Source organism: Schistocerca gregaria, chromosome 3 (assembly GCF_023897955.1).
Source record: "Schistocerca gregaria isolate iqSchGreg1 chromosome 3, iqSchGreg1.2, whole genome shotgun sequence".
Lineage (NCBI taxonomy): Eukaryota > Metazoa > Arthropoda > Insecta > Orthoptera > Acrididae > Schistocerca > Schistocerca gregaria.
Genome location: NC_064922.1, coordinates 260,306,124 through 260,319,281, shown reverse-complemented (window position 1 = coordinate 260,319,281; position 13,158 = coordinate 260,306,124). Strand labels below are relative to the sequence as shown.

The window sequence follows — 13,158 nt, the reverse complement described above, 5'->3', positions numbered from 1 at the left end:
AACTAGTTCTAAGTCTAGGGGACTGGTGACCTCAGATGTTAAGTCCCATAGTGCTCAGAGCCATTTGAACCATGCCCATGCCTGTACCGCAACCGTCGCTTGGAATCGTGAACAACGTCATCCCCGTCCGTGCCTCGATATGCGCGAAGCGCCGTCGTTCGTGGATCGGACTGTAACACCTTCCGCAGAGCATGGGCGTTTCACAAATCACAATATCGCATCACCAATGCCAGACGGAATCAGTAGTCAGCTGTACTCGCTGCAGACGCGGAGTTTGAGTGTTCTGTCCCTGCCGACTACTTCTGATGTATCTGTAACGAGGAGGTCTGTAGTTGAGTGCTTTAGCCTTCGCGAGGCCAAATGAGGAGCTGCTTGAATAAATAAGCAGCGATGTTGACACATTTCGCCGCCAAAGTGTCGTGAAGCCGACTCGGCAAGCTCATCGAGTCGGAAGTTCAAATATTTGGATGACGACGCAGACGCTGATCGAATAACTTATACTGAAGTGATAAAAGCAATGGGATAGCGATACGCAAATATACATGTGGCACTAGTATCGCGCACACAAGGTACAAAAGGGCAGTGTATTGACGGAGCAGTCATACGTACTCATGTGATTCATTTGAAACGGTTTCCGATATGATTATGGCCGCACGACGGGAATTAACAGATTTTTCACGCGGATTGGTAGTTGGAGCTAGACGCTTAGGACATTCTATTTCGGAAATCGTAAGGGAATTCAGTATTCACAGATCCACAGTGTCAAGAGCGTGCCGAGAAAACTAAATTTCAGTCATTAACTCTCACTACATACAACACGGTGGCCACGGGACTTCACTGACCGAGAGCAGCGATGTTTGTGCACAGTTGTCAGTGCAAACAGACAGGCTACATTGCGTTAAGTAACCTTAGAAATCAATGTAGACGTACGACGGACATATCCATTAGGACAGTATGGCGAAATTCGGCGTTAATGTCCTATGGAAGCAGACGATCAACGCGAGTGCCTTTATTAACATCACGACATGGCCTGCAGCGCCTCTTTTAGGCTGGTGACCATATTGATTGGACCCTAGACTATTGGAAAACCGTAGCATGGTAATATGAGTCTCTATTTCAGCTGGTAGTATCGAACATTTGTGGGACGTAATCAAGAGGTCAGTTCCTGTACAAGATCTGGCAGCGGCAACAGTTGGTGAGAGATCTGGAGAACGTGCTGGCCAGAGCAGCAATCGAACATTTCCTCTATCCAGAAAGGCCCGTACAGGACCTGCAACATGTGGTCGTGCATTATCCTGCTGAAATGTAGAGTTTTGCAGGGATCGAATGAAGGGTATAGCCACGGGTCGTAACACATCTGAAATGTAACGTCCACTGTTCAAAGAGCCGCCAATGCGAACAAAAGATGACCGAGACGTGTAACCAATGGCACCCCATACCATCACGACGGGTGACACGCCAGTATGGCGATGACGAATACACGCTTCCAATGTGCGTTCACCGCGATGTCGCCAAACAAGGGTGCGACCATCACGATGCTGTAAACAGAACCTGGATTCATCCGAAAAAATAACGTTTTGCCATTCGTTCAGCCAAGTTCTTCGTTGAGTACACCATCGCAGGCGCTCCTGTCTATGATGCAGCGTCAAGGGTAACCGCAGCCATGGTCTCCGAGCTGCTGTAAAAGTCGTCGAACTGTTCGTGCAGATGGTTGTTGTCTTGCAAACGTTCCCATCTGTTGACTCAGGGATCGAGACGTGGCTGCACGATCCGTTACAGCCATGCGGGTAAGATGCCTGACATCTCGACTGTTAGTGATACGAGGCCGTTGGGACCCAGAACGGCATTCCGTATTACCCTCCTGAACCCACTGATTCCATATTCTGCTAACAGTCATTGGATGTCGACTAACACGAGCAGCAATGTCGAGATATGATAAACTGCAATCTCGATAGGCTACAATCCGACCTTTATCAAAGTCGGAAACGTGATGGTACGCATTTCTCCTCCTTACACGAGGCATCACAACAACGTTTCACCAGGCAACACCGGTCAACTGCTGTTTGTGTATGACAAATCGGTTGGAAACTTTCCTCATGTCAGCACGTTGTAGGTGTCTCCACCGGCGCCAACCTAGTGTGAATGCTCAGAAAAGCTAATCGTTTGCATATCACGGCATCTTCTTCCAGTCGGTTAAATTTCGCGTCTGTAGCACATCATCTTCGTGGTGTCGCAATTTTAATGGCCATATCTTTAACCGAGGTATATGTCTTGGCGGTAGCAGTAATTGACTTTACTGTAAGTAACCATCAGACATGATTGTTGTAAAGCTGTGCTTTTCTACTTTTTATGCGGTCAGGTATATCTAACTCAAGCCTAAGGTGATGCGGGCGCTGCCGCCATCCCAGCGCAATCACTACTTTACTACTACTACTACTACTACTACTACTACTGCAAACGTGTAATGCTGTGAAAGTATTTCAAATAATTTTAATTAATACTCTTCACTTACAACTTAAATAATTAATGTGGAGCCTGGCACTGCTTATGCTCTGCAATTTCAGAAAAATCTGGTGTGTAGTTGGAACAAGCTTTTCTTAAATCGGTCTAGGGCACTGCAGTCATGGACTGTGCGGATGGTCCCGGCGGAGGTTCGAGTCCTCCCTCGGGCATGGGTGTGTGTGTGTTTGTCCTTAGGATAATTTAGGCTAAGTAGTGTGTAAGCTTAGGGACTGATGAGCTTAGCAGTTAAGTCGCATGAGATTTCACACACATTTGAACATTTTTTCTTAAATACGTCTTTCAGATGTGTGGCTGAATGGGTACTTTTATTCTTGATGATCCTCATATATGAAAATGTGGCCTAGCAAAGATACGTCGAGCTAAAACAAGAATAGTTTTTCAAAGTAACCATAACAACCATGGGATGTTTATTCCTGTCCACCAGAGTTCAGAAAAATGTCCATTTCCAGTTCTTCAGAATTACTATTTCCGAAGATCTGATATATGCTACCTCCAAGTTCAGTAATGCCAACTAAAACGAATAGATCATTGTTGAACACAATTACTGGTTCAAGTGCTGAAACCAGCTAAAGCTGTAACAAAATTCAGTGAGTTGGATTTCAAAGATGCTTGGCAAAAGACAGGTAATCGTATTGGCCGACATTTACGATTTCCGTAACTGAAATCAAACCTGGAAAACGTGATACGGAATTTCTTTTTAAATGTACAATTTATAATTTTAGTTTCCTCTGAAAATCATTTACTGTACTTATCATGGCTGTAGTGTTGTCAATTTTCCCTTGCAATTCGAGGTTTAGCTCATTTAATTTTGAGGTGATATGTCCCATGAAACCTGAATCTCGGTGCCACAGATCTCGTCTGGTTCTTGACAATACTGTCGTAAAGAATCTCTTATCCAGACGACCCCAGAATTCTTCTGGAGTTTCCACTTAAAGCTACCTTACGCGTGCGTTAAGAATTATGTCACGATACTCAGAATCTGATATATTCAAATATTCCTGAACAATCGGTGACGTGCAGAAGGTCGGATGTAATTACTACACATGTTACAACTTTTATGAGATGGTCAGACCTCAAAACCTTTGCACATAAAACTTTCTGGTGGAAACAAAATTTTTAAATGAATCATGTTTATCACAAAGAGCAAGAACCCATTATTCTTTCCAGTCATTGAAGGTGCTACGTTTCCCAACTTTCAGGAAAGCAATAAATATGTCTTCTCCTCTACTACAACTTTTACAAACTCTCCCTTAACCATAAAAACATGAAAGATCGTTCTAATAAATAACCAGAATTCTAGAATATGAAATATCAGTGCATTCATCAAACTGAAGCGAAAAATATTCACATGATTACAGGTCGTGATATAACTGAGGTTCTAAGTTTTTAGAAATCTTTTCAACATGTCCAGCAAAAATTTGGTGAAACAGCTGTAGTTCTTTTGTAGAAGATAAAGTGCATATTTATCTTTGGGGCCATCGAACAGATTCCACGACACTGGTAGTTGCTTCTGTAGCTACTTCATTTTTTCTCCTTTTCATTATAACATAAGAAGCAACTGTCACATCACTATTATGCTGGACTGGCTTTGTAAACACACTTTGGTGTTCAGATTTTAACATTATGTTTTCCTAATTTAGAATCTCGGATTAAAGTTTGTGTGTTTTGTCGAAAAATAACGTTCTACATAACTTTCCTTGGGAACAGAGACACTACTGTTACACAATAAACACACAGGTTTCCTCTAAATTCGACGAAATAATACTGCTCCTGTAAAACTGCAAGTACTTTGTCTTTTAGCCATACTTTATTAAAAATAATCGATCCCGTACTAGACACGTAACTGAACTTACAATCACAAGCTCTCAAGTTATACTGGACAGTTCCAAAAACAATGTACAGAAAGAAACGTACGGTACAAACAACAATATTCAAAACCAGCGAACTTATTGTCTGCGGTAAAGTTTTGTTGAGATGAAAGTGATTCTATCCAGTTTTGAACATCTGAGTCTATAACAAAACAGTTTCGTTCTGAAATCTGATTTTATATTAGAAACGGGAAGGAACGAAAGAACAACCACAGCTAAACCAAGACCAGGCAGACCTAACGCACTGCGAACACGGACCGCTGCGGACAGTGATTGTAAATAGTAAGATGAAATCAGCGAAAAGAATGACTCTTTTAAGTTCCAAAGTGCTACCAGTAGTACATACAGCACAATGACTGTGCGTAGAAAGTTAAATAGGAAGGGGTATAACGGTCGAGTAGCTCGTACAGCCACTTCCCCAAGTGACACTTGAGGTGGTGTTAGAGCAACACCGCTGGACTGTGGATGGTCTGAAGTGATGAACCACGCAGTAGCCTGTGGCAATCCGATGGAAGGGTTTGAATTTGGGGAATACCTGGAGATCGCTTTCTGCCATAATCTGTAGTGACATCATTGAAGTACTGGGGAGTTTGTGTTACTGTATAGGAGAATATTTCGTGGCTGGAAGCTCTTAAGAAAACGCTACATGCGGAAGTATTTGAACACATTTTATAGAACTGTCTACTGCGTACACTAGAGGAAAAGCACTGACACTATGGTTGCTGGTATCAGCGTGACGGTGCATCCTGTCGTAAAACAGCATCTCTGAAGCAATTGTTTCTGGACAATAACTTTCCTGAAATGCACTTGCGTGCCCTCAGTCCCGACTTGAAACGTGTGCAACACTTTTGCGATCGGTTCAAACGTCGATTTCGCTCCAGACCCCAGCGTACAACATCGCTAACTTCTCTGGTTTCGGCTTCTGAGAAAGAATGGGCAGCCATTCCTCCATAGACATTCAGACACTTCACTCAGAGTGTCTCCAGAAGTTGAAGCCGCTATAAAGGCGAAAGATGGAGACACCCCATACCACTGTTCATTGAAGGTGTCCGGATACTTTTGATCAGACAATGTAAGTTATCTGTGTCTGAAGGCGAAACGTCCTCTACTTCACATTATGGATAAAATAATATATGGTACACGTTACCATTGTGTTACGGGGTGAAAGTTGCACAGCGTGAGTCTGATGTCTTATTAATCTGTATCGATTTCTCGGGTGTCTGGAGCTCACACGTTTTTGAGACGTCTTAGTTGACATCCCTGAGGCTTTGGTTAATTATTACTCGTTGCTGTATTTTTCCTATCAATTGTTGGATAGGATATGGAGTCAGGAAGGGAAGAAGATGAAGTCGTGACAAGTTGAGGTTTGTAGCCGATCCGTGAGGACTATTCTAGGCAGTGCAATTAGTGGTTCACTGGTTGCCGAATGGAGGAATTTGCGTTTGAATTCAAATTCGCCACTATTTTGTCACAAATGTATGCTCAGAGTTATCCCTATCAATACCAACGCATTTTCCACAATGCCTAATACCAAGGGGGAGAGGGGGTGGGGGGGGGGTCATGGCGGTACTTTGTGCCCAAAAAAAAAGACAAATTTCGTTAAATGAGTTTAACTTTTATTAATGACATACTTTTCAAATAAGTACTGACGTACGAGTATAACTAGGGAACAGTACCTGAAAATATCTTGGACACAACCTGAGCACCACCAACGTATTTTACGTAATGTTTAAACTGAGTGCATGGGTACTTCTTTATGTTATGACCACCACAACAACTTTTAAAAACATAAATTTCTTTGACATTCATTCTCAACATACATTTTAAAATTATGTAGATGTGTTATGAACGGAACTAAACCTGAAAATATGCATGACACTTATTGTGGAAAGTCACAGTCAGTATTAGTTTTATATTTTTGGATTACAAAGTTTTACTGAAAAATTTAACACACTCATCATTAATAACAATATTTTTTCAATATTTTAAAATATAAAGTAGCAGGTTATATTACGGTATTTTCAAAAGGTGAGCACAAAGTGCTCCCTTCCCCACTCCAATGGTATTGCGAGTGTTAATGTCACACATAATCCCGGCTATTACAGTTGAAAGACCAAAAGAAAGGCCAGACACTTTAATTATGTTCCGGTGTGTCTCCATGAGTCCGTTGATTCATTTAAACCTAACATAACTGCGAAAGTTGATGCAGGTTACGAAGAATGAGAAAGTCAATTAACACACAAAAAATGAATTATTTACCTGTCAGAGAAAGAAATGTAGAAGACCTATACATTAAACATAAAAAACTAAGCTACTGGGGACTATTGCACGATATATGAGCAGTTTGTATAAGTCAGGCGTGTACTGGACATGGCAGGATGTGTCGAGTTAACAGCCTTTGAATGTGGTGTGGTAAAAGGTACAAGACGTACGGGTCATAGTATTTCCGAGATTACTCAAGAAATATGGTTCCTGAAGACAGCAGTATCTAGTGTGAATCTTTGATTCTTCTTCCACTTCTTCTTTGCCTTTTCCTGTTTCTCTACTGGCCGGCGCTGTTATGTGGTTGACACAGCACTGCGCTCATTCACACAGGGCTACCGGGAAGCGCTACTCTGCTCTGTGTATTCACACGGCGCCGCGCTATTGGAAACACAAGCGGCTACTTTGTCGTCGCGCTACGCCGCTTTGATCTGCCGCGCCGCCTTGTTTCGGTTCTGTCAAGGAGCCTGGTCAACATGATGCCTGTCTTTCACTTCCCTTACTAGACAAGAAAAGTAAAAAAATTTAAATGCGAATCCTGGGTGCCAGCATTTCTATAACGAAGAGCTGTTAAAGGTTTACTAGAACGGCAGCCAATTTACCCAACTGTGTTGCGGCTACAAATGGTAAACGTATACGCGTTATCAAGGCAACTGTGGGTCCCTTTATTACAACAAAAACATTTTCTCGATAATGTTGCTGGCCTTATGGGACTCCCAGCACAGACTCATGTTCGTTGGCTTTGGAGTAAATAGAAGATCGCCTGATTGATCTGTGTTCAAGAGCTGATAGCTTCTGAAGAATTTCATTGACAAAGAAACTAAATTTTCTCAAAGCAGGCAGTTGTGTGACGGCTGTCATTACTTTCCTCTTGCAATCGTTGGTGATTAAGTCTTCCGGGATGCCATCTTTCTTACTACGCTAATACGGTGACAATTTCTTTTCAAAGAAGACACGTCGAATGTATTTTTCGCATTCTTGCAAGAGCGCAGAATTTTTGATCGCCCGTCGAATGTATCTCCAGAATTTGCGGAAAATATTACAAAAACTTGTTGCGTATTGCACAGTTTTGTCCGTAAACGCCGGCCCGTGTGGCCGAGCGGTCCTAGGCGCTACAGTCTGGAACAGCGCGACCGCTACGATCGCAGGTTCAAATCCTAGCTCGGGCATGGATGTCTGTGATGTCCATAGGTTAGTTCGGTTTAAGTAGTTTTAAGTTCTAGGGGACTGATGACCTCAGATGTTAAGTCCCATGTGCTCAGAGCCATTGAACCATTTTTGTCCGTAATCGAGACGCACAGATTCTGAGCACTATGGGACTTAACTACTGTGGTCATCAGTCCCCTATAACATATAACTACTTAAACCTAACTAAACTAAGGACATCACACACATCCACGCCCGAGACAGGATTCGAACCTGCGACCGTAGCGGTCGTGCGGTTCCAGACTGTAGCGCCTAGAACCGCTTGGCCACTCCGGCCGGCAGGTACAGATTTGAGGGTACTTTGCGTACTTGCGTGTTACATGACATGTCAACAGACCCAAAACAAGTGGAAAGAAATGTGAGTGACGCTCACGAATCGACGTCTTCTCTGAAGGACGTTTGCGTCCATCATCCTGTGAAAACTTTAATTTAAATCTTCTGCACTGACTCCCATTTCTGACTTACACGACCGTACTACCAACTAACAGTGAGCAGCAAGCCCAGTACTTCACGCCCTGTTAACAAACGGCGTTAAGGTGCTTGGCCGGTCAACAGCACCACCGAATTGCGTTGTGTAAAGGCCGCTGATCTGAAGCAATGTTCCGCTAGCCGTCTGAAAGCGCCCATTTAAAACTAATGCTTTGCCAGCGGAAGCACCAATGGTAAGTTATTTTCTGCAGTGGTGGCGGTTGGTGGCTGGATGTCCTTTGCGATGCCACCACTCTCCTCTCTCCCTCTCCCGGGACGGTATTCGAGTACCCTGTTTGTATGCGTCTTCAGCAAATCTCAAGCTTCAGTGTGAGAACATTTTCTGAATAATTTTGTAGCATGTGTTTGATGTGGGACGTGCGTATCAGCCTCGTATTTACCTAGTTGTGTGTGGGAAACCACCTTAGAGCCACATCCAAGCTAGCCGACTCATCGCTAAAACGATCCGTATCTCGGGGGCGGAGTGTTAACGCGCTCGGCTATCTGGGCCTCGTAGAATGTTCAATATCATAGAGATAATGTTTCCTGCTTGTGTAAACCACAGCACATGACGACTGCAAATGTTGACGTCATGTCGTATCTGCTGAGGCATACCGGCGACAGGCGTTCAACGAGTGAGATCACGGACGATTTGACTGTGCGGCAACCAGAATTGTACGGAGATAAATGCAGCACATAGAGAGCACTAGTCGACGGTGGGCATCACACACACTGCCACCTAATGACATTCGGCAGATCAGTGGATGGTGTCATCGATCGATGAATATGGAAAATGGAAATGAGCGTTTGGCGTCATTGGCCGGGAGGCCCCTTGCGGGTCAGATCCGGCCGCCTTGGTGCAGGTCTTACTACATTCGACGCCACACTGGGCGACCTGCGCACTGGATGGAGATGAAATGATGATGAATACAACATCCAGTCCCTGAGCGGAGAAAAGCTCCGACCCAGCCGGGAATCGAACCCGGGCCCGTAGGACCGCAATCCATCACGCTGACCACTCAGCTATCGGAGCGGACATCGATGAATGTGAACAAACCGAATTAAACATTGTTAACGGTAATAACGTAAATACTGTAAATCAAGCAATGCACAAAAACAGAAAGGATACGAAGGAACTAGCACAGGAAAAAATGAAAGTGGTCATCATACTGTGCTACGACAAAATTAAGAAGACAAGGAGATCAAACACCTTGAAGCCGTACAGTGCTGAAATATTTTTACAGGCGAACATTTTAGTGAAACAGAACAAGAAGTGATAAGTGAGGATTAAATACGAAAACTCTTGTGTATTCAATGTATGTTGTGTGGCGGAAGATATATTGGACAAAGAGTGAGGACGTCCTCAGCCAGATACACCTCCAGGCTATGTAATTACAGCAAATCACGTTTACACAACTGGTAACTGCTAAAAGTTCTGAATGTATCAACGGAGTATAGAACTACAAGATTTTTTAAAGATTTTACAGACCTCTTCGTAAACGCGAAAACAAGACAATGGTATTTTCGGAGTTCACAGATGTAACAGATGACAAGAGTAATCAGAGAACTCCCAGATCTGTGAGAGTACTCCTGAAACGGTACAAAAAGCAAATAAACACATTAGCAACATTCTGCCGCATACAGAGTGTTTCAGCGAGCAGAGGGGCGCAATTGCTACTGCTACACGTTTTGGCTTGGCCTCGGGAGCAATAGGTAATGAGGTTGTGTAAACTGGCACGCAAGCGCCAGTTGTGATGAGACTGGCAATTGTTACGGAAGTACACTATTATACAGTAAACTCTTTGTCCAACGCATTTTATGTCATTACTGCCAATACGTGTGTTTTAGTAGCGTTCGTGAGATTTATCGAAGATTGACACTCGAGCGGCATTGACTCTCGAAACACGTTTGGTGTTTGGTGAACATTGCTTTAAGTGTGTTTGATGATAGTGAATTATAACGCAGCTTACCATTGCGCTGGGCGTGCGTGTTGTACGTCAAGCACAGAGTCAGCAGACAGGCGACAGCGCGCATCTCGGTAGTTCGCAAGGTAATCAGTAGAGCGAAACAAAGCTATGCTCCTACGAGGCTGTGCGACCGCGACGGAGCTACCACCGCTAATGCCCGCACGTGCCGCGTCACTTCAGCGGGAACCTCTCCTTTCCCCCTCCCCGCCCCTCCCTGCACAGACTCGTGACTCGTCCTCTCGCGAGAGCTGGTCTGTCGTCTCTTTGGCGAGAGCCTGCCTCGCTGCGCTGAACAGACGTGTAGCTGGCTGGCAAAATGAACACTCCTCGCATCACGAACAGCGGGAAGTCCAATTCCGATCGACTTGTTCCCTTATCAATACCGCGCGAAATGCTGTGATGAAGGGAGTGAGGAGTAGTTTGAAGGAGACTAGTTACTTGGAAAAGATTCCCCTAGATATGAAGCAAGTTTGGATACAAGACGTCAGGAACTACGATACGTTAGTAGTAACAGGTGATTATAATTAAAGTGCAGCTACTCACAGAGGTCCAATGTGGGCTGTAATTATCGTATGAAAACGAAACTTCGAAGATATGCTAATGTGTTAATGTAGAACCGATTTACACTGGAAAAAAAATTAGTTCCAATTTTGGCCACCAGGTGCAAACCTGACGCTGTACAGCACGTCTCTGACATCTCTATGCTCATATAGAACAAACTGTGTAAGTGGCAGTTAATAATAAAATCAGCACTATGCGCTTCTCCCTTGTTTCACCTTTTCTGCCCAAGTCCCATTCGTAATCCATTACACATAGGTCTTCCTTGCATTCACAGCGCCAGATGTGCACCTGGTGGCTAAGATGGAAACGAATTTTTTCCAACGTGAATCGATTCCGCATTAACGCAAGCGATACTAGTACCAAATACTGACATGAAATTGAAGTATAAGTGCATAACAGGAACAGAATTGTATCTAATTTTAACGTGCTCAGTTCAGCGTGCATAAGCAAAAACAGTACATGACTATTTACGGATAGTTAAGTATTATTACAGAATTGTTTCCTGACAACCGCTAGCTTCTATTGCCGAACAAAGTGATTAGTATCACGTGTGCGATGGTTCTCATTCATGATTGAACCTGTAGAACACTGTGATTGTGTGTTATCAACAGACCGATAGTAACAAGTAATCTATTATTAACTTCAGGCTACCACGGAAATATTTCGTTATTTTTATTGACAATGTGTCTTATGGTTACTGTGCTAAAACATTTCAAAGTTTGCTAGTGTTATCGGTGAATTATTACTTGCTGTATGTGTGCCAAAAACGGTACTGCGCCGTGGAAATCAAGACTTATATTCTGTTTCCGTACGTGTATAGTTTGTAGAGAAACGAACTATTTCGAATTTCTTCTCTTTGTTGACAGTGGAATGTCTGCAAATGGAAGGAGAACGGTTAATTGTTGCGGCATCACTTTCAGCAAGGAACGTACGTGTTTACCTGCATTATAACAGCACTGTTACTTTGTAATTTTTCCAGAATTTTGGTCGCATCAAAACATCGCTTTTCCCAAAGGAGGAAGCGCCAAAGCGCCAAAGAAACTGGTATAGGCATGCGTAATCAAATATGGCTGTGGCCGAACGGTTCTAGGTGCTTCAGCCCGGAACAGCGCTGCTGCTACGGTCACAGGTTCGAATCCTGCCTCGGGCATGGATGTGTGTGATGTGCTTAGGTCAGTTAGGTTTAAGTGGTTCTAAGTCTAGTGGACTGACGATCTCAGATGTTAAGTTCCATAGCGCTTAGAGTCATTTGAACCATTTATTCAAATATGTAAACAGGCAGAATACGGCGCTGCGGTCGGCTACTACTACAGCTACAATGGCAGCTTATCAAGATTTAAGTAAGTTTGAACGTGGTGTCGTAGTCGGCGCACGAGCGATGGGTCACAGGATCTCTCAGGTAGCGATGAAGTGGGGATTTTCCCGTACGACGATTTCACGAGTGTACCTTGAATATCAGGAATCCCGTAAAACATCTTCGGACATCGCTGCGGCAGGAAGAAGATACTGTAAGAATGGGACCACCGAAGACTGAAGAAAATCGTTTAAAGTGACAGAAGTGCAACATTTCCGAAAATTGCTGCAGATTTCAATTAACAAGTGTCAGCGTGCGAACCATTTAACGAAACATCATTGATATCGGCGTTTGGAACCGAAGTCACACTCGTGTACCCTTGATGATTGCACGACACAAGGCTTTACGCCTCGCCTGGGCCTTTCAGCACCGACATTAGTCTTTTGATGACTGGAAACATGTTGCCTGATCGAACGAGTCTCGTTTCCAACTGTATCGAGCGGCTGGGCGTGTACGGGCATCGAGACAACCTCATGAATCCATGGACGGTGCATGTCAGCAGGGGACTGTTCAAGCTGGTGGATGTTCTGTAATGGTGTGGGGGGTGTGCAGTTGGAGTGATGTGGGACTCCTGGTGCATCTAGATACGATTCTGACGGATGACACGTACGTAAGCATCCTGTCTCATCACCTGCATCCATTCATGTCCATTGTGCATTCCGACAGACCTGGGCAATTCCAGCAGGACAATGCGACACCCCACACGTCCAGAATTGCTACAGAGTGGCTCCAGGAACACTCTTTTGAGTTTAAACACTTACGATGGCCACCAGACTCCCCAGAAATGAACATTATTGAGCATATCTGGGATGCCTTGCAACGTTCTGTTCAGAAGAGATCGCCATCCCTCGTACTCTTACGGATTTATGGACAGCCCTGCAGGATTCATGGTGTCAATTCCCTCCAGCACTATTTCGGACATCAGTCGACTCTTTGCCATGTCGTGCTG

General features: G+C 44.0%; 1 protein-coding gene across 1 annotated transcript in view; it reads right to left on the bottom strand.

Annotated features, from left to right (window-relative positions):
- The window catches only part of LOC126356149 (uncharacterized), a 119,515-nt gene extending 109,043 nt beyond the window's left edge, over positions 1-10,472 (bottom strand). Inside the window, exon 1 of the mRNA XM_050006888.1 lies at positions 10,298-10,472. Within this exon, the coding sequence (XP_049862845.1) occupies positions 10,298-10,361 (64 nt within the window). The 5' untranslated portion in view covers positions 10,362-10,472. The remainder of the gene's footprint in view (positions 1-10,297) is intronic.
- Positions 10,473-13,158: the final 2,686 nt, after the last annotated feature.